Here is a 27,098-nt window from a genome sequence, read left to right as displayed (position 1 = left end):
GCCGATTAAATACGTATATAATTCAGTTTGACAAAATTTTCTATAGAATTAAAATTTTGATAAAATTTTCTATTGAAATAAAATTGTGATAAAATATCCTATAGAAATAAAATTTTGACAAAATTTTCTTTAGAAATAAAATTTAGACAAAATTGTATATAGAAATAAAATTTTGACACATCTTTCTACAGTAATAAAATTTTGACAAAATTTGGTGTCTTAGAGCAATAATTCGATGTGTTACAAACGGAATGACAAAGTTAATATACCCCCATCCTATGGTGGAGGGTATACAAATTTACAGAGAATTTAAGCAACCCATTTGGGATTAATGTTTAACCCAAAACCTATGATAGAAAATCTACATAAAACCATATCATTCAGTCTTCATACATCTTTTCTATGTAAAAATATTACAAAACAACTATTAATTACCATAAAGCATTTTATTGATATAAAAAGAGCAATACATATATTGGCACATATGGAGAATATGGCTCAAATATCGATTCCACAGAAAATTTAAGCCGACCATCTGGTATTCATAATACTGCCAGGGCTAAACTCATTTGGCAATCTGACCCATCAGTTTCTGTGAAACGGTCGATAGATGATAAAGTGAATTTAAATATCTAAGATAAGTAGTTGGCAGTGGATAAACGCCTGGTAATTAAGCGACCGCTGATAGTAAAACTACACATCTACAGGGAAATAAAGCAAGATATATAGAGATTTTAACCCTTTAAAGGGATGTTTCCAGCGTCAATTCGATTCGTTGTTCTAATTCTCGTAAATCCGTTATTCGTTCTGCATTGATTCAGCATCTTTCTTTTAGGCCTTTATTTTGACCACTTTTAATTCAAGGGGCATACACCCATCCAGATCTCACCATTAATGAGGTTCTGTGTGATTCTAACCGGTCGCTTATTAACATGGACATTGCGTATGCAACCCTTATATGTCTTACGTGTCTTCAAACCGGGAGCCTTATTGAAGGCTTGATGACCTCCCATAAACATGGGACGATTGGTTTTGGTAATGGTGGATCCCTCTTGACCCACACCCGGGGTTGCCGATATCCAATCGACGGAAATTGTGATGACGAATTTCGATTTCACCGCCTGTACATAACGCCATTTACCGTCGCAGAAGCTTCCATTATCGGGAAGAGTGTAGTTGGTGGTTACAATGTTCTTTGTATCGGATTTGACGGTGAACCATAACTGATTATCCACCAATTCTAAGACCAAGTAAGAACTCTTACCATGAACTGAAAATAGAAGGCCGTCTGGTTCCCGAGGTCGGAAATCGAAACTCAAACTGAAATCTGTACCCACAGTGAAACGTTCGAAAAGCTTAACGAAACCGGTGGGTTTATTGAAGAATAGACCATCTTCTACTTGTTGTGAACATGGGACCACAAAGAATGTTTGAGGTTCTTGCTCCAATGGCATGCCATTGAATTTCAAATCTTTCAGACATCCATTAAAGAACTTCGCAATATCTTTGTAGTCAATATTCTTGTGAACCATTTCCTCAATGTGTTTAGGTACACCACCCACATAAAGCGGGAACGCTATATTCATCGCATGTACGGTTTTGTCTTCTAAATCGTAAGCGGGCAACTGTTCCTCATCATCAATGAACAAACTAATCCTGCGCTGTGTTCTAACGAATTGCAGTGTATGCCATTCCCCATCGTTGAATTCTTTAGTGCTATTGACAATGATCTCCTCGGTACCTAGACGAACTGTATGGAATACTCTGCCATCCATCAAGTACGCAGCAACAAAATCGCTGTGATGCTTATCAGATGCGTAGAACAAAACACCATTAAGCTCTGGGGTACGGAAGTTTAAGCTGATATCATAGTGTTTACGCAATCTCATAGACAAACTGGGAATTTCCAAACGTTGTTCTCGTAATGCGAAAAAGCGATAACCAGCCTCAGAAAAGTCCACATCGAAATTGGGGTTTGTGGGTAATGTGCATCGGGAGTCTTCGGGTTTATTAAAAGGTCGATCTTTTTCTGGTCTACGTGTTATGGGAGTATCGATCTCATTCTCTTCTTCATCAATAATATCGGGTTCAATAAAAGGTCTCCTCGTGGTGGTGGTAGTGGTAGTGGTCGTAGTTGTTGTCGTTGTGGTCGTTCTGGCGATGGCTGTTGTTGGTGCCACTGTTGGGGGCTTCGTTGGCGGTAATGTTGTTATCACTGTTGGTGCCTGGGTAGGACGGTCGGCATGTATCACAGTAGCATCGGGTCGTTTAATCACTTGATTCTGATCATTGGGATAGAATATTGGCACTGACGAAGGGTCATAGGCTGAATTTGAAAAAATGCTAATTAAAAACCATTTACGAACACAGATGTCAGTTTCTTACCTAAAATATCTCCTGGGCAACTATTTATGTTGCCATTCTTCTTCTCCACACTATCGGCAAAATTGATAATCTGTCCATTGGCAGTTACATCGCTTATGCATCCAACGAAATAAGCCTCATTTGGTAGGGCATTTCGTACTGGTACAAAGTCCTCGGGTATACCTCCAAAGAATATAGAACCGCCCGATATGAATAAGGCATCCGGCCGGAAACTTGATCTGAAAATAAATAAGTTGCATTATATTGTCCTGCTAGGCATCGGGTATTAAAATTTACCGTTTATCCTCTCTATCGTCGATCGTTAACCGCAATTGGTTGTCATCATGCAAAATGGTCACAACATGTTCTTCCCCATCATTTAATCGCTGCGTATCCGACTTCAATTCACTTCCCATGCTACGCAAAACCAAGAAGCCATCATTCAACGTCAAGCTAATGGTTGAACTTTGATCATGATTTGTACCGTAAAATAGTATGCCATCCTTTTGGCGCGTCTTAAATTTCATATTAATGTTCAAATTGTTATCTGTACTGATGTTATTGGCCTTCAGATAACCATGCTCATAGGGTGGATAGGCTAATACGGTTGAGAATTTCTTTGGACAACCAGGCTTAACACCAACCGCATTGACATGTTGACCCAAATCAACCTTAATACCAGAAATTGTGACGTCGTCAATGCAGCCATCAAAGTTTTGTTCAACAATTACAGTGTTATTCCGTTTGCCTGGGAAACCACCGAAGAACATGCGCTTCAAAGCTGGCAATGTATCATCCACATGGGCAGGAACTTCCTCTTGTACAAGCAGATGATCATCCACCTTAAGGAGACCACGGCGACCATCTCTCTCTGCCACAACGTAATGCACCTCGTTGTCGTTGTATTTGTCTCTACTGCCTGTGGATACGATGTGGTCACCCAATTTATATTGGAAGAATATAGCACCATCCACCATTTCTACTGACATGAACTGATTGTTCCGTCCATAGAAGAAGAGTAAGCCATCCTTCGTATCTTTGGATGCCTTAAAGCTGAATTTTATGCTTGATCGCTGTTTGAAATTGAACGGTGTTGCCTTCAAGGCTACATAACCATTTCCATTGAAACGATAACCAGTCGGTGGAACTTCATCGGTTATCAATTTGTTACGTGGAAATACGCCCTGATTATTTGATTCTCCGTTAACAAAGTTCCACAAGCCAACGTGCTCATCTCCTATACGTAAATCTTCAATGTCACCTACAAAAGAGCTGGTGCGCAAATCTTCAGGTGGGGTGAAATCGGCTGGAGGTGGCAAACCTCCAACAAACAGGCGACTATTGCGATCAACGTTGAAGACATTGTTGGCCCCCAATAGAACTTCCTCTTCAACATGGTTCACTACTGTCTTGTTGTCAAGTTCTTCGCGTATTATCAATTTAACATTGGGGCCCGTACGGTCGACAATGACTTGGTACCACTCATCATCGGCGACATGTTTGGAGCTAGTGATGCGCTCGGGACCATTGCCCAAATCAATTGTTAGTATTGGATAGCCGTTAACAATTTCCAGAGCCATAAAATCATTGTTTTTGGAGACGGAGGGTGTCGCGGATGCGGTTTTGTTATCATTGCCCAAGAAAAGTAGGAATCCGTCGGAGTTATTTGTTTTGAAGTAAGTGGATACTTTGGTTTGCGTAGCCAACAAGGGAAGAGTTTCGGGAGCCTTCAACTCTAATACTGTGCTGGGACCGAACTTAACGCCTACCTTGATTTCGTTTGCCTTTTGACGAGCAGCTTCTATTTGACGTTTCAAATTTTCAATGTCATCACCTACAGCTTGAGACAAGTTTTCGACGTCAGACTGTTGTTTTTCAACATCATCGGCAAGATCAAGCAAAGAAGGAATGGACTCCTCAACACTTTGCAATTGATTTTGAACATGACTGATATCCTTGTTAGTCGAATCGATATCTTTGGAAATATTGCGAGCCTTTTCCAATTCCTTGGGTGTTTGCTTCACCACTGGCTGTAAAATTGTCAGAACTTCTTTCATGATTTCAAGGGCGTCAGTGGCATTTTGATTGGAGTTTTTCCACATATCTCTTTGAGAGTCAGCTGGTAGGGCTTTCATAGATGTATTAATATCAGCTAATCGCTTCTCTGTGTTTTCATTTAACTTCGAAATGGCTTCCACCTTAGCAGCAGACGCATTCAAACGTGGTTCCAACTCACTTTGAACTTTATGCAGTGATCCCCTAGCTCCCTGCAATAGCTCTGCAGAATCTTTATCAGCAAGACCGGCACGGCCCTCTATACCTTCTGTCATTTCGGTAGCGTTGCCAGCTGCATATTTAGCTTCTTTTGTGAATTGTTGAGCAGACATGACAGCGTCGATAATGCCACTATAAGCAGTAGCAGCCTTTATTGCTGGTTCCGAAGAAGCTGTTAATTCGGCATATTGTTCTGATAGGTCTTGAGCTCTCCTCGACAATTCTAGTGCTCTGAATTCGGCATCAACTGTTAAATTTCTTGCTTCCAAGTGTTGTGTTTCCAAATTGGGCAAAGCATCATCGATTTGTTTGTTCAAATCTTTCAAGTTATTGAGCACATCTCCCAGATCATCTATCTTTTCATCGATGTTTGTCAAACTAAACATTCCGTTGATCCTCAAATCGGCAGCATCTTTGATATTTTTCTCTGCCTCTTTCTGCTGATCACTCACTGTATCAAATTTGGAATTCTCAAATTGCTGTTTATTGATATTGTTTAAACGCTCTACTTCAGCGGCCTTTTCAGAGGCATCCTGACTCCAATTATAAAGATCTTCTAGTTTATCACTAAATTCCCCAATGTCATTTTTTAAAGCTTCCAACGATCTATTTTGAGCCTTGATGGGAAGAATTACTACACTAACTTCGCTAAGCAATTCCGTAGCCTTCTTCAAAATCATGTCATTGCGTTCCAAATCAATGGAAGTTTCATTTATCTCCTTCAATAAATCTTGCGCATCACGCAAGGCAGAGTCGATTTTAGTACTGGCTGCGGTCTCAAGATTACGGGACAGCGCATCTACGGCACCAATAGCATCGGAGGCCTCATTTACACTCATCGTTACAAGGTCACTTAGACCGGTAATATTTTTCAAAAGACCACTAGCTTTATCTCGGCTATCTTCGGCATTGTCCAGAGTCATGTTTACCTGTTTTGCATACATTTTAGCTTGATTTTCAATGTCTGCAACTGCTAGCCTAGAAGGTTCCAAATTAACACTGTTGGGATCCAAATTCTGTATTTCAGGAGTAATGGAATCTGTCAAATTTTCAAAATAGCTCAACTTCTGACTTGTGAAGAAGGCTAGTGCAACAGATTGGAACTCGTTTACCAATGGATCTATCTGATAGCGCAAACGGTCTGTGACATCCAATAATGCATGATGACAGTTATCACACTCAAAGCAGCCTTCATCCTTCTTCAAAACCCATCTGTGTGGACAGTTATCACAACGATCACCAATAACTCCAGGCAAACATTCGCATTGGCCGGTGAAGGGGTTACATCCAAATCCTCTAGAATAACCTTGGTTGCAGTTGCACGGAGTGCAGCCATTCTTAGAGTAATTCCAGTGATCTGTTGCGCATCTGTCACACTGTCGTCCGGTCACTCCAGTTTTGCAAGCACATTTGCCAGTATGCTCATCACATTGTGTGGTGTTTGAAGCTATGCCACAGTCACACGAACGGCAGCCCACGCCGGAATCGTAGCCATAGTGATCTGGCTTACATTTGTCGCAACGTTCACCAATCACATTATCGTGACACTTGCAGCTACCTTCAAATGGATCGCATTCCAAAGTTCCAAGTTCTTCACAATCGCAGCTCTGACAGTTCTTCAGTTTAATAGCATCTCCATAGAATCCGGGTGCACAAAGATTGCATGCTGCACCAGAAGTATTATTCAAACATCTTAGACACTCACCGGTTATAGTGTCGCAAGATCCGGGTTCAGAAAGATTAATGTTTCCTGAGCAGTCGCATGGTTTGCAGTAGTCCCCAGTGATTTGAGGGTTACCATAGTATCCATTAGAACAATATTCACACTTAGCTCCAGTATAGCCTGGCTTACATTCACAATGAATCTTGTCACCAGACTCAGAAATCTCGCATCCAGTTGCAAAGTTGTTACTGGGTATGGGAAGGGGGCAAGCGCAAATCATACAATCATGTGGAGAACCATAGGTGGCATTTCCATAATAACCCTCGATACACATTTCACAATGATCACCGGTGGTAGAGTGCTGGCAGTTTTGGCAAATACCTGTGGCGCAATCACATGTATCTGCGTGTCCATTGCACTCACAAGGAATACAGTAACCTCCATAGGGACCCGATGTGTCCCTGTAGTAGCCTGGAGCGCAATCCTCACACGACAAACCAGTATAACCAGGAGGACACTGACATTTTTCGACTGCTAAGAACGAATAACCATCCATTCGACCGTCGTCATCCTCCTCAGCCTCATCGGCCAATGTGAGATATACATCGGACAACTGAGATAGCAATGTTTGTTCCCAATAGTTAGCTCGAATATAAATCATATCGAGATTTCTCAATGTCATCATGAAGTCAGCACGGCTAACAGGTTTCCCGTCCTGGGTCATAAAATTAGATTCTACCATTTCTACACGATTTTTAAAAACATGGTTGCTCGAAGGTTGCTCGTAACTTTGGTGAACCAACACATGCTCTTTGCCGAAAAGTATCACATCTGGTGCAGTCATGGGCTTACCAGATAAGCCAGTAGAGTAGTACAAAGAATACCCCAGCTCCCCACCATAAGCCGATATGTGGCTATTCTGGTTCATCAAGTAGTCCAAAACTCCGAAGTATACAGTAGCATCACTTTCGATTTCATTCAAAGAGAAATCGGCTTGAAGCATAGTTTCGTTGACAAGTAAGTCTTCGGGAGAAATTTCCCAAATTGAAAAATGTATCACTTGGGGCTGGAACTCAGCCGTATTAAGGGACACCTTCTTTAGTAGGCTCACATTGTAGACCTTCAGGTAAGCACTGTCACAGCGAGATGTTTTGCCAAAGCAGAAACAACTTGTGCAGCCCTCTGGGTTCGATTCGCGCAGATTATAGGTGCCTTCCACGCACTGGTCACAGTCACGACCCACAGCATTCTTCTTACAGAAACAAGTACCATCAACTTTATCACAAACCTCCAACTCGGTACCGGCAATGCTACAGCTACATTTTTCGCATTGTGGAAAATCAAAGAAGCCATTCTTGCATTCATCACAAGCTCTGCCCTCGATGTTGGCGCGACATTCACAACTACCATTGAAAGCGTCACATTGAGTTTTGCCATTTGCAATACCCATATAATTGCATTCACAAGGCTCACAACCTATGATCTGATGGAAGCCATATGTATTGGGGGCGCACTTATCACACAACTCTCCCATAACATTTGGTGGACAGACGCATTCTCCCGTATTGGGTTCACACATAGCTGTGCTTGGACAATCGCATGGCTTACAATCTGGAAAACCATAATAGCCAGTTTTGCATGCTCCGCACTGGCGTTCAATTATATTCGGTTTGCATTCGCATTGACCACCGAAAGGATGGCATTCGAAACTTGTAGATCCTGCATAATTGCAATTACAAGGAAGGGCACCACTGTTGTAATCAGCTGTCAAAGAAAATACTGCCTTCTTGCAGAAATCGGAAGCATTATGTGTTATATAGAAATGATCCTGGCCACATTCTTTAATGAACTCCTTTGTTTGATCGAAAGTTTCCTCCTCCAATAGATCATCATTGTATTGATCCACCGGAACAACAATCAAGTAGTCAAGCCATACACCCTGGGGTCTGTTATTCGTAATAGTGAATTTGAATTCATCTTCAATATCAAACCACTCGTCCCCATTTGGTCTAATAACACCGCGGCATCCAGAGCTAGAGGGGCAATGATTGATTTCGAATTTCCCATCGTATTGGTTTTTGCCAGCAGTCATTGTATATAGGACCTTGTATTTGGGATGATCTGGTTGATAGTACTTAACCAACACTACGTAACGTCCGGGTTCAGAAACCTTTGACTCGATCACAATGGTGGACTCTTCTTTATTATCTAGATAGACTAGCTTAACCTTTTCATCCAAAACTGCATAAGGAGGTTTCATCCATGAAATACGATCTTCATGATCGCTTTCGAATTCAATTTTCTTTGAATCAGGAACTGACCTGAATTTGGGAGCTGCACATTGGTGCTTGTTCATCACACAAACAGGACTGGGAGTAATGTAATCGGTAGACCACTGATCCACGGGTATAGCAGTAACCGATATGATGGCGACCTTCTCGTCCTCCTCAAAATCAGCATAGACTACAACCGGCTTATCTTCGTCCTTACTGATATTGAAAACTTTTTCCCGAATTTGATCGTCAATTATGGGTGTTCGGCAGGCCATGGAGTATAAGCAAGGATATACTGTGGTAGAACCATAATTCTCTTCGTCATCACCTATGCGTAACTTGATGAAACCGGGCTCGGCATAACTTCGTTCGCTGACATAGTCAATTACGAAAATGTACTTTCCACTATGAGGTATGTCCAGATTGTAATACAAGTTTGGCTGTGCTGATGTTATCATTGGTATATCACCAACATGATTTATAATAGTCAAGTGATCTGGATCGTTATAGAAGTCAAGGGGATTAGTGGGTTTTCCTTTAGGATTGAGAACGTAGGGTTGTACTGATGGATGGAAACTGAAACAATACACAACTGTTATGGAATCGTGTTCCTGTATACAATATCTACTACTTACTCCTCTACCGATGCATATTTATAGTGTCTGCACAATTCCATGTTGCCAAGTTCGCAGGGGTTCAAAATCTTACGAGTCAAAATAGAAGCTTCGTAATAAGCAGCCGGAAGGAGAACAAAGTAGTCCAACATTACGTTCTTATTGCATTTGGTTGTGAAGGTGTATTTTCCAGGATCAAGGACCACAGCGGATGGTTTTTTACCTTTCTCTCCTGCAACGGTGACAAATTGTGGCGAAGTTGTGGGACGGAGCAATACCTTAACACTGAAATGGGAAAAAGCAAAATCCTTTACTTAGTCTCCTTTTTAACATTTCGATATTACCAACATACTTTTGATCCACTTCCAAGGGATTTTCCGATTGCACCAAAATACTGGCCGTCACATTGAAATCATTAGAGTTCACGTACCGTATTACAATGCGATATACGGACGACTTAAACACTGTCAAGTCGTAGCGTACTTCGTTTTGAATATCATTGAAAACAGCATATCCCTTACTGCTGTAACCCGGAAAAACTTCATCATCGTACTGATAACGAACCTTGGCGCCCGAGGGTTGCGACCCGTCTTCATATTCATATTGGAATTGATGTAAGGTCGGGAAGAAATGGGTAGTCAAGGGCTGAGTGCAATCGCGACCCGTTACACGTGGATGACATTTACATTGGCCAGTAGTTTTGTCGCATTCCGTTTTCCATGAGCCACCAACATCGCAATTGCAATCCTTGCAGCCAAACAGAGAGGATCCATCCAAATCATAAGTACCATCTTTACAATCCTTACAGGTACGACCATCTGTATGAGGTTTGCAGGTACATTGACCGGTCTTCGAGTCACAAGTATCCAAAGTGCCTATAGTACCATCGGACCAACAATCGCATACTTCACAACCATCAGGATTGGATATATTCAAATTCCAGTATAGCGGCATGCATTCATTGCAAATGCGACCAGTAACTCGCACTTTACACTCGCACAACTCTCCCTTAGGGACTGAACCACAACCGGTAAATTTGTCAATAAGACCAGCTGGATCGCAGTTACAATCTTCACAACTAGGGAAATTGTAAAAGCCTTCTTTGCAACTATCACATAGTTTTCCATCAAAATTGGCATGACATAAACATTGACCATCGGAGTTACAAGTGACACCCACCGAGCCATGAACATCACAATTACAGGCTATCACCATGAATGCGAAATTTTATTAGGTTACATATGATCGAATTCTAGTGGTTCGAAGTAATACTCACGGAGACACTCAGGATAGTTGAAATAACCAGCACTACACTGCATACATTGTTTTCCGGCAAAGTTCGAGAGACAGTTACACTTGCCAGAGTTATCACAAGTAATTGCTGTACTTCCCGTTGCTGAACAATTGCATGGTTTACAATCAGGATAGTTGTAATAGCCTGGCAAGCATTGATCACAGCGTGCTCCACCGAATCCTTCGCGGCAAATACATTGACCATTCTCCTTGTTACAAACTTCTTCTTCCGTACCCTGGACATCACAATCGCAATCTATTCAAAGGCAATAAGACATTGGAACAAGATGTATCTATTATTTAATTCCGAAGCTTTGATGAGGGAATTTAGAAACTCTTCAATTCTAATACAACCAACCTTCCCAATATTTAAAAAAAAACATCCCACTTTTTCATATTTTAAAAAATTGAAATTTTGGAAACCTCATTAAAAATTCTTAAATTCTGCATTCCAATTTATCCACTGTTTATGTGGTTAATTTGTGCGATGGATTTTCATTTTGATTACAAAATTATTAAATGAATTTAAATTTTAACAGAATATTTCTTATTTCAACTATTGGTAATGTGTTACCCCACACACTCTAAATATAAAGAATATCACTTACATTGACACTTGGGATAGTTGAAATATCCATGTTTACAGCGTTCACAACGTTCACCGCCAAAACTGCTCAAACATTTACATTGGCCACTGACCAAATCGCAATCATTGCTAATGGATCCAATTTTATTACATTCACATGCTGCAAGAAAATAGGAAAAGTTCTTTGATGAATTTTATTCCCATCAGATTAAAATCACCATGTATATCAACCTTTGCATTCTGGAAAAGCATAATAGCCATCAGCACATTGTTTGCAGTAGTGGCCAGCGAAATTTATCTTACAAGGACATTCTCCATTAACTGCTTCGCAATGATAACCATCGGTACCATTTAAGTTGCACTCGCACTCACGACAATTTGGATATCCGTAGTAGCCATACGCGCAAGATTTGCAATCAGGTGGCTGGAAGGCTTTGCGACATTCACACCTTCCAGTTTCTTCTTCACAATGGCCGGTGGAGAAGAAATAGTCACACTGACAAGCTGAATAAATACAAGTTATCAAATAAGCGAATCATTCATAAGGTTGGTCAATTGCGTAATACATACGATGACAAACGTCAGTCTCATTCCAGAACTTTCCAGAAGGTCTGTAATATTTTGCTTTGCATTTGTTGCAATTAATACCTTCCGTATTATGCTGACAATTCAAACAACGACCACCTCCTTCATATCGCCCATGGATATCCAAAGAAAGGCTCTTGCGGTCAATATCTTCATCGTAGACGCACTCGTTGGTATGTCCGTGGCAATTACAAGCTGTGGAATAAACCAATTCAAATTTTTATTATAGATATAAAAAGAGGTAAAGTCAACTCAAAAAGAGACTTCAGATATATGTGGATAGTGTAAAACAAAGGAAGAAGTTCAATGTTGAAGAAAATTTATTTTTTTTTCTTGTTTTACTTGTACTAACAGCATGTAGAAAAAATGTAATTTTTTCTACTTGCCGTTGAAAATGGCTAAGAAGATTCCCAACCGCTCTCGTATTTAGATTAAAGACTCTACTTTAAAATAACATCGAGAAATAAATCGAAACTAAATAGGAAAATATAGATTATTGTCGTTTCCTAAGTGGACATCTGATATTATTTCGAATTTTAAGAATACTGGTTAAAAATGAGTGCGACCATATTTGTTAAAAATCGGATATACGTATAAAGGTTATATATGGAAGCTATAACGAAAATTGGTATTTTTTCCTAAAATAGGAAAACTTGTCGACAAAGAGATGGGAAAAACAACAATGGTTAAGTTACATCGGCATTTTTTGAGAAGCTTTGGAATATCATCGGCATTATATTTGCTGTTGGATCGCAACTGATATTAAATAGTCTTCTGTGTCGATCACCACATACATATATAATTTGAAGACAGATCTGCGATCACAATATTACAAAAACATCTTCCGCGTACATCTAACTTTTTAAATTGGGTGAGAGTTAGCCCACAAAGACAAACAACATTTACTATTCTTGGATATAATTTTGAACAATAAGCTGCAATAAAGTATTTTTAATACTTTATTACAGCTTTTTGTTCTTTCGGCATGGGTGTAGGGTACCAAAAACATGACAATTAAATTTAAGGATTTTCTTACGTTCACACTCAAAAGGACGTGCATTCGTGTTTTGTCTCCATTTCTTTTGCTCGAATCCTGGACAACATTCGTTACATTGAATACCGCAGGTTCTGTGCTGACAACGACAAGCCAAAATGCGCACAGGACTTTTAGGATCCTTAACGTCACAAGTATCTGCATGACCATTGCACATACAACGGCCACCAATCGATATATCCTTGATGGAATAGAAGTAACGGCGTGTAACGGTAGGATCCTGACGTGCCACAGACATCAAATGGCCAAGCAAATTCTTGGTACGCAATAAGCGAATTCGAACATTAGTTGCTCGTGTCCATTCTTGTAAAACCGAAGAATTGAAGTAATTTGTGGAGGAGGGACGTTCGTTCAATAGCATAACAGGGATTTCACCATTCTCGAGTGGTACAATTTTCGAATATTCTGTCGTGCAAATTACATCGTCATCTTTAGTGATGGGTTTGTAGGTGTCCTTGCCAAAATAGGTTTCACAATCGGCAGGTGTATCGGAGAAATGCTGCCATGGGGTCCAAGTTTTTCCATAATCACTTGATTTCTCTAACGTCCACAAACCGGGGCGGGGAGAATTACCCATACGTATGAACAGATATGCAACATGAAACTCCTGAAATAGTAATAAAAAGTAATTAGCATAGTAGAGAAAATTTCAGGCCTTTTTTGCAACAAATATCAAAGTTAAAAGTAAACCCCTTTGGAAATCAATACCTCATGATTTAGGGATTCTTAGATTTTACGACAAAGGAAGCATTTCTAAAATATATATACACATCTTAAAATCTCGAAGGCGATAGAGAGGTTTTAAGTGTGGTAAATAGAATTTATGTACCCCGATGGTCGATCAAGATAGAATGTTATTTTATATTTTGTACAGTATGTTATGTTATATTTTGTACAGTACAAAATTTCAATAGACGCCTAAAAGTATGCTTTCTTTATAAAATATTTAAACGGTTACAGATCAACAAATAAACGCTGACATTGGAGAATTTTTTCAATTCAAGGCACTTTCAAAACAAAATCATTTTAAATGGTGGACAGTGTAGAAAGGTTTATGTATCGGAATTTTAGGTTGATGTATCGAAGAGAACATATAATTCACAGTGCAGTTGTTCGTCTGTACACTGAAGAGATTGCGGTTTTCTTCTGTAAAACTGACGCCGTTGTGTCACAATCAACACTAGGGCTGTTTTCTTTTTGCACTGGATACAACATCCAGAACATCGTTGCACTGGTGTTCAAGTTCATGTTTCAAGTTGACCTTAGCCCAAACATTTTTTCTTTCATGTATCATGAAAGTATCATACCATTTTTAAGTGAAATACGACTTAATTGAAAAGTTTATCGACTTTTGGACAAGGAAACAAACTTTATATTGGAGAAATTCGTTTTCTATGCTAAGCTAAATTTGCATTCGTATTTTAAAGACATGAAATCTTTGATCTCACGACAATATTTTTTTCAGTGTATGTATTTCAATTCACTTTCAATGTAGTTTAATCGTGTACCGATCGGTACACATCAGTTGACAAGAACTGGCCTTTGGAAACTAGACTGTAGTTATAGTTCCCACATTCTATAATGTTACTCTCATTGATAAACCGAGCGATCACCCCGTGATTCGGAATAAATTTAATACGAATCGATAAGTCGAAAAGAGTCTTGGTGGCCCCTCTCTGACCAATTAATCAAAAAAAGTTATAGCCATTAAGGATTGGGTGCAACGACTGTAACCACTCCTATCATACGGTATACTCTATTTGTATATCGATTCAGTAAAGTGGTATAGAAAAAAACCCTTCTCTTCTAATATCAACTAAGGCAATGCCCAATTTTTATCGCAGAACCAAATTCTATGTTCCCAGAAAATCTTAAGTAAGCCAAAAATATATCTTAATTTTCCCTTAACAAATAAGGCAAGAAGCATTATTGTAAAACGCACCTAAAGGCAAAAATATGGGTACAATAAAAACAAACCCTTTTTCTTGTTTTTGATCCATAAACGTTGAATATTTTATAAGCTGGTATACGTGATACCAATACCCCATAGAATATTCCATTTAATTTCTTCTTCAACTATAAAACACTGTGGCATACAACTACTGATTTTCGTTCGCCTAAAACTATGCTCTATTTTTTTTATTATGAAACTACTGAGATTTCGATTTGGCGTACAGAAAGGTGAAAATTTGGCGTACAAGGTGAAAATACAAGTCGCGCCGATCTTGCCAGATTGTGTTTTGATAAAGTGACGCTTCATCGATTCACAATAGCACTTTATTGTGACTAATTTATCGAAAAACATGTAATTCAAAGTAGTGTCATAAATAATCGCAGCAGTAAATATTTATTACTAATTGGAGCATTTCATACATTAAAAATGCAAGATTTCACTTCTTTTCTGTGATTGTTTTTAAACAGCTGATGACAGTGTTGCATATTTTTGGAGATGTCCTGGATAAACGAGTACTCTGTTTTCTTTTAGTCCTTCACGGCTTAGGGTATCCAGTGCTAAAAGAAAACAGCCCTACTCTTGATCGGCTTTGTTACGCCGTCATTATTTACTCCGGTAGAATAGCCGGTCCATAAAAGCGCTCCAATCACACAACTTAGTTATTAGTTTATTAAATAACACATTTATTTCTTCGACGAGTTTTTACACTTTAGCAACGACGCATATTTTTCTATACTGCAATTTTATTTTTTATAGTATATTTCTTCAAATATCCCGGAAACCCGCTCAAAGAAAATTTTGTTTGCTAATTAACAATTTCATAAGACCTGGTACTAAACGATAATTTGTGGATAGGATCCCCAATTTATGTTCCACTAACAAAAGGTTTTGTAGTGAAACAAAAGATATACGCGTTCTATCAATATATTTCAAAGATCAATGCAAGCACATAGATCTAAAATCTACGATTATATAAACCGGACGAGGTTACTATTAATACAGAGTGACATGCTTGTACCAAATTCAAATAATAGAATAAATTTAAAAGAAATCTAAATCTAATTAACCCCCATTTTCATGAAGCTCTGTTAGTGCTACGTTAGCTAACGAACTTTTAAACCGTGATGTCTACATATCTGTGATCTTGCGTATATATTCCATATGCCAGTTAGAAACTTAACTGCTGAAAATTTTTCAGTTAAAGTTAACCGCAGAAAAGATATTTCCATTATTCTTTCTGTTAACTGGCAGTTAAAGCCTAACGAAGCTACATGAAAATGGCCGTAAGTCTACATAGCAAGAACTCTCATTACCCGGTAATCTTGTAGGTAAGCCTATTTAAAAATTAATAACCACTTATTAATTGCCATCGTAGGAAAGTATTTCTCCCCGGGCATACCTTTGGCCATGAAATAAGTAGTGGTTTTAAAGCATACACACTGTTAGAAAAATATGTTTTTCATATGTTACGATGTAAACAAAATGTGTTTCGGGCACAATTTTTAAACACAATATATTTAAGTGCAAACATGTAATGTTCCTAAACTGTTTTATGATAAATGCATTTAAAATGGTGTTAAATGCTAGTAAAAAACTATTCACGCCTCAATAAAATTATTTATGTATGTTTATACTCGACTTTTGTTAGAGTTTTTGAATTCCTTCCAACATTGCAAACTGTTATACCAAAAACAGTTTTTTTGTTACAAAATTGTTGTTTTTGTAATACAAAAGTAATATTTGATCCAAAAGCTCAGTCCATTTCGTTTATATCAAGCACTGTTTCTGACTGTAAATCTTTAATAACCCACATTTCGAAGTTTCATTATAAAAATTTAATATAGTATAAATCTAAAAGTGTAAATTAAAAAAACACCCACGACCCTTTGCATGCTAACCATTGCTCCACGTGACAAACAAATGTAAGTTTCTGTTAAATAATGTTTTGTTTGCATCGGCTCGTGGGCGCCGCAGACTATGCTATATAAATTTAACTTATAACGATAATTCTCTATTCAGGACCATAACAGCTACGTAGCCAAGTGGATAGTTTGTTGACTTACAAACTGTATGGTCCTCGGGTCGATTCTCCGTCCAGGCGAAAGGTAAAATTTAAAAAATTTTAAAAATAATTTCTTCAGCATTATTTGTATTACAGAAAAAGGTGCCAAGAACTAAAAAAAATCGTGGGAGTGAAAATTATGTGAGCGAAAGGTAAAATTTAAAAAATTTTAAAATTGAATAATTTCTTCAGCATTATTTGTATTACAGAAAAAGGTGCCAAGAACTAAAAAAATTCGTGGAAGTGAAAATTATGTGAGGGAATAAGCACAATCTTCTTTGGCGAAAATTCTTCCAAGCATATAATATTTTTGTGCTCAAAATGCTTCCAAACATATAATATGTGCACATAAAACAAACATATTAATGTTTCGGCAGTATCCAATAATATATGCGCTTCCTGCAAAATATGTTTGGAACATATGTTAGAGAAGCGATTTTTTGAGGGTGTAATCACCTAATATGTAATCACTTATTCGTAGATACACAAAAGTTTGCAAAATAGGAACTTATTGACTCAGGCAACAAAATCTCGAAAATATTGACTTCTCTAGCCGATTACAATGGATCAAAATATGGCTAGTAATGCTGTAATATGAGCACTACTTGAATAGAAACGAATATTGTAGAAATAAACAAAAATGTAACAAATCATCTAAATAAGATTACGCAAATTAATTTCACACTTAAAATAGAAATAAAGGTAGGTTGTTTAAGGGAGTTTTATTCGTGTTATACATTAGGTTCGAAATCTACTAAAAGTGGATTTTAAATCCCTTTTTTTATAAGGCAAATCTAGTTAAAGTCGATTTTGAAAGTGTAATACAGCATTTATTTAAGACATAACATGGTAATGTCATTAATTTAAAACACAATTATTATGAAATATTCGCGAATATTCATTATCGGAAAACTCTTCAGAATTACTGTTAGATTACATATTCTTTTTGGTTTTTTTTTTTAAGTGAATGCTAAATTATGTAATTATACCTAATGGTACCATCTATTTTATTTAGTCATTGGTAGCCAAATGCATTACATTTTGAGAATAACAATTCGAAAATTACCGAGAAGTATTGCCATTACAAGTTAGTCATTATAACTCACCGCAATGTGTAATGACAGCTTTACTCTGAGCTGTGGTTACCTAGTTTTTTCTGGGTAATCAGATCTCAATATTGGCCTAAATCGAATGCCTTAGATATAATTATGTATAGGCCTATATGTAGATAGATCTGATGTTAGATCATATATGGGATTATATCTAATTACATCAAATTATATCTCATCATATCTGGTTAGATCCAAAGGGGCCAATTTTGAGATCATGTCTAATGAGATCCACCAATGTTTTACACGGGGTAAAATTATTACGTCGAAATTTTGGAAAATATTATGAAAAAATTTCCCGAGAAACACCGTAAAATCCCGTGTTCCCGTTCCCGGAAAAAATCCTAACGGCAATTCTCTGCGATCATAGAATTACAGAGCAACAATATTTGGCGCAATTTCCAATATGAGCGATTAATAAAAATTGGAACAAAATAATTGTCATTAGTTTCCTTTAAATCTGAAACATATAAGCCATTTTCCCTAGTGGATGTAATGTTGATAAGTCCGGTGACCCCTATATATGGTAGTTACATTTAAATATATTCTTACATATACATATGTAATGTAAGGAGTAATCCGTTTTGCAAAAATTTAAAATATCAAATTTTAGTCCAGGAATATGAACGTATTTGAATGACTTCATTTCCAATATTCTTTCGAAAAGTCTTTACGAAGACCATTTATAAATTTGTATTATAGTCTCCATTTGCTTAATATATCGCGACAGTCTGTTATCTCAAAGAAGATGGTGCGAAGCCTGAAAATTGTGCCTGCAAAATTTTTTCTCGTTCGTTGGCCACAAATGAAATCAAAATGATGACATAGAAACGTTTAATGTGTTGTGATGAATGCATCTTTGGCTTTCATTTACATGACATCCGGTTTTTTTTAAATAGTTTTAATTGTTAAACTGATGAAAAGATGCTAGCTACTTGGGAAGAATCATACATTGAAAACTGTATTGAGGGAGGCTAACTATTGCAGAATAGTTTCTGGCAATGCACTGGCCTGTTTGTGCTTCATTTGTGTTTATGTTTGCTGATTACTACATTAAAATTTAAATGTATTTTGGAATTCAATACTATGTCCAGAATATGATCTCATCTCCGCAAAATGAAAAATGTATATTCACAACGCACACCCAGAGAAAAAAATTTGCTAATGTCTAAATTTTTTACATTTAAAGAAGCCATATGTGATGGTTTCTGAGAAAAATTTTCGTGATCATGCGTTTACCGCCGACATTCTCCGCGGAAAGAACACGTTTATGCCATACCTCGGTTATAACCAGAGATGGTCTGTCGTAAACTATAAGGTATTCGACATACATTTACGACGTATTTTGCCATACGTTTTTGACAAAATAAGAATTTGAATATTATACGTTTTTAGAATAATTTATTCCATAACACAAATATTGAAGTTTCTCCTGAAACTTCAATACACTTAGTCCAACACTTTTCTAGCAATTCTATCCCTTGATTAAAATAGTTTTCCTCAAGGTCTTCAAAATAGTGATTTACAACTGTAATTGCGTCTTCATATTAGCTAAAACGCTTGCCAGCAAGAAGAGATTTGGAAACAAGTAAAAGTCCCTGGGAAATAAATCAGGAGAATAAGGTGGGTGGTCAAGCAACTCGTACTTTAATTCATTGATTTTAGCCATTGTTAAAACACTCTTGTGCGCTGGTGCGTTGCCTTGATGAAAAAATATTTTTTTTTGTGTTATAATCCAGGACTTTTTTCTCGAATTTGTACATTTACTTGATCCAAAAGATTGCAATAGTACTCTGAATTTATTGTTTTACCCTTTTGCAGATAGTCCATCAATAAAATACCTTTGAGGTCCCAAAAAACCGTTGCCACAATCTTACCAGCCGATTGAATTGTTTTTGCCTTCTTTGGGGCACTTCCTCCAGCTTCAGTCCATTGTTTGGAATGTTCTTTTGTCTCTGGAGTATAGTGGTGGAACCATGTCTCATCAACAGTTATGATACGACGCTTAAGTGTGTAAATATAACCATAGCGATAGGCGGTAGGCGAACACTTATTTACGTGTATTTCTTATGGGAAGCCCAAAATCCGCGACGGAATACCGTGACGGCTAGCGGCGTGTCGCTAAATTAAAACTTATTCTAACTCCTTGCCGAAAACTGGTATAGTGTTGCCATCGCTTATCAATTTTTTTAACTCACCACTAGGAATTGCTGTTGCCTGGACACGTGTAGATTATTTTTTCTTGAAATAACTCAACAAATAACAAGCCATTGTATGTTTTTATTCAACTTCATTGTTTAATACTGTCAAAGCATGCTGTATTGACAACAAAAACGCTAGGAAACGTGAAAAAGGGAATTATTCGCCGTCAAGCTTATTGTATTTGCCGTTGCGGCAAAAATGTTTCGCCTATCGCTATGGTTATATTTACACACTAAAATCTATTTTATTTCGCTTAAAACGATCCAAACAAGCTTGAGAAATGTTCATTCTTATACGTGTTTGATCGACTGTTAACAAGTTCTTCATGCAAAATTAAATGCACGCTCACAAACAATCGCTTCTGTAACATATACTCCCAAACATATTTTGCTTCAAGCATATATATTTTTGGCTATTGTCCAAACATTTATATGTTTGATCTCTTCCAATATATAATATGTTTGAAAGCATATTGGTCTAAACAATATATGTTTGGGTAGTCAATTTCTAAACATTTTGTATTTTTGCATCCAAATTCAATAATGTTGTCTTCAAAAAAAAAAACAATATGTTATTATGTGAACATATAATATGTTTGGAAGCATTTTGCACCCAAAAATATTATATGCTTAAAAAAATTCTCCCAAGCAATATTGTGCTCAAAATTGTATTTATTTATTTATATATTTACAATCATAATGAATTATGAAAATAAACAGGTAATATAGGTGCTAACAACATAGGTTTTCGACCTGAATGCTCAAAATTTTGTTTCTGCCCAAAATAAACAGGTAATATAGGTGCTAACAACATAGGTTTTCGACCTGAATGCTCAAAATTTTGTTTCTGCCCAATTGTATATTCCCCCACATCTTTCTCACTTCCACGAGATTTTTTAGTTCTTAGCACCTTTTTCTGTAATACAAACATTGTAGAAGAAATTATTCAATTTTATGATTTTTTTTATTTTAATTTTACCTTTTGCCGGACGGGGATACGAACAGCGGACCACACAGTTTGTAAGGATCAAAGAAGTAGCTGATCAATTACCCAAGGAAAAATAAAATGTTAATTCAATATCGCTCCCTGTTAAATAGCGCTCCAAGCTACTAAACACATATATGTTTATATGCTATTTCTAAATTAATATATGTTTGCATCCAAGCATATTATATTTAAAAACATTTTATGTCCCAAACATAATATGTTCTAACATATTAACATATATGTCCCAAACATGTTATGCTAGTTTATGAACATTATATGCTTGCACTCAAAAATATTGTGTTTAAAAATTTGTTTTCCAAACATATAATGTTTATAGCCAAACATATGAAAAACAGTCTTTTTCATCCGTGTGGACTCGATTATTTGAGATGCCCATGATATTAGCAATTTCACGCACTTTTATTCGTCGATCATTTAATAACATATCATGCACTTTGGCTACAATTTCTGTTGTTGTTGCCGTTTAAATTCAGCAACCAAATTTTTTACTGTTGCATATGAAGGAGCACTTTCGCCTAACACATTCACTATATCATTATGAATTTATTGTCCCGATAAAACCTAAATATTTACATAAAATATTTAATGACAGCACGCATTTCTAATTTTTCCACTGTAAAAAAAATTGCGGATGCGTCTGTTTTGAACACCTGTTTCTATATGAAGGTGTTGCCGTTTTTCAAATGCCGGGTTCTTTGAAAAAAAAAAAAATACTTTTGGATTAAAAACTTCAAAATATTATAAAAAATTCTTTATTATGGCGTTTGCATACTAAGGAAACAAAAATAGTTTGAAATCAAATCTAAGTATTTTTGATGTTTACTACGTTTTTTACTTTTTATGTTATACTGGTATACACCGAAAACACCGTGAACCGACCTTGAAATGTAGTTTTTTTTTTTAGAAAATATTAACTTAACTAGTTTTCTAATTGTAGCGTGTTACAAATAATTTAATATTTTTTGCAAATTGAAGAAAATAATAATTTTTTTCTGTTGTTTAAAAAACATTCATGTGTTGAAGAAAAAAAATGGATTTGAAATTTGTTAAAATGTCTTTAACGCTGTACGAAGTTCAAAACAGGTACAATTTTAGTAAAATTTACTAATTTGAGAGACTTATGAACTCAATTTAAGCTAACTTCTCCCATTGTAGGAAAATATGAGCTATTTTTTTTTAGTAAAATTGTGCACAATATTTGTATACAAATTTTTCTCTTATTTTTAGTTCACGTCATTAAAATTAGCAAAAAAAATATTCAAATAAGGAACATTTGAAATTGAACTAAAATATTTCTACAAATATAGATCAGAAAAATAAAAGGGATTGGCTTTCAATTTCGACTAAAGGTGAGTATTAAGTTTGAGTTTAGCCGCTAAAATCACCATTTTTCACAATTACTTTTCTTTAATAATACTTTTTACTTAATAGAAACTTTATGAAAACTTTCTTTGGGCTATTCCCCATCAAGTTATAATAATATCTGCAACAAATATGTATAATTTTATGCCTTTTTTACTGTTTTAGTTTTCACTTTAGTGAAAAAAAACTCGAACTTAATACCCACCTTAAAGTATAAATTAGAGTGATCCTTCCCAAACCTTGAAACTCTGAAAAGCGGACACCCCTCACATTAAGTTTAAACACTAATAAGTGAACACCTCCCAAATGTGGACAAAGTTCAGGCGACCGTAGTAACGACATAAAAAATTACATTGAAATATATATGGAATATAGAATGTAAATTTCAATTTCAAATATATGGAATATAGAATGTAAATTTCAAGAAAATCTGAGAAAAACTTTGGCCTCTGTGGTCATAAGATATGCGAGCATGGCGATCTAGATGACATATTTCCAAATTCAGAGAACGATAGCAAATCTCATCCAAAGATCGGATTAAAATACTAAACCCATTACCAATCAATAGCAATATATGGATTTTGTCATTCATAAAAAATGTATTCGTTAAAGGATGTATGTTTTGTGATGTATGTTGTTCAACATGCGACATATAAATGTATTTGTTGAAAGTAAAAAATAAGGAAACCTTATATATGACCACTTAGTCTGCTTTTGAAATAGGATTGGAGCAATTACGTTTCTTCTATATTCATACAACCACTTTGAGTCGAAACTCCAATTATGGCATAACGCATTGTTTATGAACTAATGCCACTAATAGTGCTGAAGACTTTCAATTTTAAATGTCCTGTAAAAATTATTACGATAACTGATCTCTGCTAATTGTCGAAGTGAGTTTATTTTATGCTTATTCTCAAATATGCTTATTACGAAAATAAGCATTCTCAAATATGCTTATTTTCAAGATTTACTTTAACAAATATGAATATGAGATCATTTGTCACTGAAAAAAAGACAACACCAACACACTAAAAGTTATAAGGCAATTCATATAACCAACACAATACCATTAAAATTTTTATTTTGTTTATCAATCATATTTCAATATTATTGTACACAAAATGATTGCTTTAATGAATTTGCAAGTCCACACGAAGGCGCATACCCATAGTTTCCATACGATGGAGCCATGAATGAATTTGTTTAGATTTTCAATTTGGTGTGTAGATCATTGCTGTACAACCGATCCACAGACACATGGCTTTTCGAAGAGAACATATACATATTTCTGTTATTCTTCAAATTGAACGGATAAATAGAGAACACTGACAAAAAAAGAACAATTTCACACGAAGCACAAAATTTTCTGAGGCCAATGATTTCTCGCCCTTAAAATACAAACGCGAGTATTTTTTGGGTTGAAGACGCATTTCTGTGATAATATTTGTTCCTTGTCCGAAAATCGAATTTTCCCTATAGTAATTGCGAAAATTCTTGAAAATTAAATAATATGTCTTTAAATTTGTTGACTTTTTTCCATCTTGACTAAAAAGCGTTAAAAAATTACAACACTATATTTTACAAGCGTTTTTACATGAAATATAATTTCTACTTGAGTCTAGTCTAAATTTCAGTTGGCGTTAAAACGTTTTGAAAGGAGTGTCCTGGTACATGAAAAAAATGCTGAAAAACGAATAAATTAAATTTTGTCTCCTACTATCCAGTATTCAAAACTCAATTTTTACAGAAATTCTTCTCTTAAATGTGTTTTTACTTCAATTCTCCGATTCTTTGGCTCGGAATCGTTACTAAACCCCATACAACATTATTTCACACTCTTATTGTAGTTTATAAGAGGAAATGCTGATAAGGTTCCTTGATTCGATAATAATAGCAATAACTTTTTACTCTTTTTCTCTCCTAACAAATCCCAGTTTTGAAAGATAAGCATGCTATTGTTCGATGTTCTTATTTCGGGGTTCTTATCATCAGTTTCCTGTATACACGCTAGCTGTAGCAGTCAACGAATACAGCCCACAACACATCATCACTATAATTCTTAGTTCTTAGCGTGAATGAAATCATTGTTCAAAGACTTGGAACAATCAACTAAACTGATAAGACCAGCGACCACATAAAAGATTGTATGTGTGCCACAAGAGATGCATGCTTCTCTACAACTAGCGTTGACTGGTAAATATTTTCATATTTCATTCCATTGGAAATACAGCTCTTGAAAACCGATACTTGTACGGTTTCCAATTTCCTTCGAGTAAGATTGAAAGAAAGAAGGGAAAGCCTTCGAGAAAATAAGGGCAAGTAAGATGTTCATGCATAGTAATAGGGTCATGAATATTGTATGTATCCATAACAAAATAAAGGCATATTAAGAGAGAACTCTTCTGATAGCAAAGTCAAATCATTTCATATTAGCTTTTGAAATGATTTTCAACTTGCAACATCATCGATTTATCTTCTTTTCTTCATATATTGATGAGTTTCTCATGTTTTTCAGAGAGACATGAGTTTCTGCACATACGTGGTTCCTTCGTTTTTTATTTGTGTTTCTTCCCATTCTCGCCAAAGTCATAAACCTAAAAATGTGGATATTATAACAGCCAAAGATCTCTTGAGGAGTTCATCAACTTCAATTTGATGACTTTGGAAGGAAGTTCTTCTAAAAATACACTTAAAGAAATTGTCGTATTCAGAAATATAGTATAATACGATATAGAGTGTTTTGGGTGATATAGGGTACTTGCATAATACTAAATTGTCAAAAGGACTTGGTCATTTGTAGTTTTTGTTTGTCATAGAAGAAAAATCGTTTGAGATTTAACAGCAGTGCACTTTTTTCGGCCTATACATTTTTACAAAGTGTATTCTATATTACCATTTTTTCAAAACAGGTTGTAACATTGACTGTTGACGCTTTATGTTTTTCCCCTTTTGACAAACATAATGCGGTTGAGAAACAACACCTCTAAGTTGACAAGATTTTTTTATTTTGATACGAACGGTTTAAGGTTTTTAATTTTTTGTTTATTATTTTCTTTTTCGTTTTGGACTTGTTTACTAAAGAAAAATGCTTACCTGGCCAAAATCGATGGTTAAATTAACTTCATTAAATTTCATGCCACGAGAAAGTGGAGGACTTTGCCACCATTGTTCAGTGCCATCAATAGCATGTTCAGGCGAATGATTTTTTTCGGGTATGCTGGGATCACAATAATCACAAACCTAAAGGCAAGGAAGAGAAAAAAGAAATAAATATACACATTTTTTTCTGAATTTAGAAGAACAAAAACACATGAATGGTTTCAAAACATAATGGAATGAGGGACCCACACACATGCTTTGGGCGGTTTCCAAATAATTTTTAAACTCAAAATTGTGTTCCGATGAAAACGATCACCAACAGACGGAATTGAATAGAAGTGCTAGCTAACCAAATACACAAAAATCATTAGTCTGAAGCCTCACACTCAAAAAAAGTGGTGGACAATTTTGCTGGGATTAGAAATTTTTAATATTTATCACTCGTAGGTAAAATGTAGACAAAAAACATATAATTTTTTCTATCAACAAATTAATTATTTTGAAAAATCTCTAAAGGTTCAAAAGTGGTGCAACTTTATTTTCAATCAGAAAAATAATTCGAACTTTCAGTTTTATAAATATAGTACATTATGGAAATTGTTAAACAATTTTAAAATATTATTTAAAAGCCTCGCCATATATCGAGACTTTTCACTTTGATCTTTCTTCCAGGTATACATAAAATGTTTAACGACTTCTGACTGCGTATTAATAAAATATTATTAAAAAGTGTAATAATGTAATTTCTCACAGAAATGTATTAAAACATGAATTTGTTTAAAAAGATTTATAAACAAAGTATTTTATTTTCATTTAATAATTTCTAAGCATTTCTAAAGCAGATTTCATTTCTGAAACGGATATAGAAAATAATATAACAATGCACTTCTTTTTATTTCTCGATATGTTTGTGAACAAAAAATCATTTCAATTTTTTCCCCGTATTTTAGTAATGGTACCGCATTGAAAATTCCTAGAAAATAAAACACTTGGTAAACTTAACAAGACATTGTGTAACTACATTTTATTGGTTTAAATTTAAACAATGTCATACTCCTATATTTGATTTAATTCTTTATGAATGAAAATTGATTTGTTTAATTCAGTTACACAATTCCATTGAGCAAATAACACAAATATCCAAATTAGGTCAGGAATTGACGAAATATCTTACCTGACCCTGAATAACCGAATAATCAAATGGATCGTTTTCTGTATTAGCACCGACTAATTTACAGTACAACTCAGGACCATCGGTATCACTACCACATGTAGCGGTTGCATAGATTTTACGGCCTGTAGCCAAATTAAAATATGGTGGCGTTAGTTCAGCATTTGATGGAGCAATAGAGATCACTACTATCAGCAACACGCCGGCTAGCCACACAAACAGTGGGCCTATGCGACTAGACCCCATTGCGGTCACCGTGTGGGTTAAGTAATTAGGGGCAAACTAACCCAAGAACACAAACACTTTAATCGTTTAAAGTCCTTTTAAGAGTCCTTATTCTTCTGTTTTTGTACTTAATCACTTTCACTTTTCGTTATGTTTTCTTTTTTATTAGAAGTCCATCCCAACCGCACTGGATGGCT

At 35.9% G+C, this 27,098-nt stretch overlaps 1 protein-coding gene across 1 annotated transcript; it reads right to left on the bottom strand.

The window, feature by feature from the left end:
* Positions 1-431: 431 nt before the first annotated feature.
* LanA (laminin subunit alpha) lies at positions 432-27,098 on the bottom strand. Its single transcript, XM_075305484.1, has 12 exons — positions 26,680-27,098; positions 25,500-25,646; positions 12,689-13,313; positions 11,638-11,847; positions 11,299-11,571; positions 11,090-11,227; positions 10,465-10,737; positions 9,541-10,393; positions 9,210-9,473; positions 2,662-9,150; positions 2,386-2,603; positions 432-2,326 (listed from the first exon to the last, which is right to left on the bottom strand). The coding sequence occupies exons 1-12, from the start codon at positions 26,920-26,922 to the stop codon at positions 855-857; spliced, it is 11,205 nt and encodes a 3,734-aa protein (XP_075161599.1). The 5' UTR covers positions 26,923-27,098; the 3' UTR covers positions 432-854.

Source organism: Haematobia irritans, chromosome 4 (genome assembly GCF_050003625.1).
Source record: "Haematobia irritans isolate KBUSLIRL chromosome 4, ASM5000362v1, whole genome shotgun sequence".
Taxonomy (NCBI): Eukaryota; Metazoa; Arthropoda; class Insecta; order Diptera; family Muscidae; genus Haematobia; species Haematobia irritans.
This window is presented reverse-complemented; position numbering and strand designations above follow the sequence as displayed.

Coding starts and splice junctions, on each gene's coding strand:
- LanA (XM_075305484.1), bottom strand. CDS start 26,922: ATGGGGTCTAGTCGCATAGGCCCACTGTTTGTGTGGCTAGCCGGCGTG. Junction 25,647..26,679: donor ATTCGGTTATTCAGGGTCAG/GTAAGATATTTC, acceptor CCTTGCCTTTAG/GTTTGTGATTATTGTGATCC. Junction 10,394..10,464: donor CAACTATCCTGAGTGTCTCC/GTGAGTATTACT, acceptor TCATGGTGATAG/CCTGTAATTGTGATGTTCAT.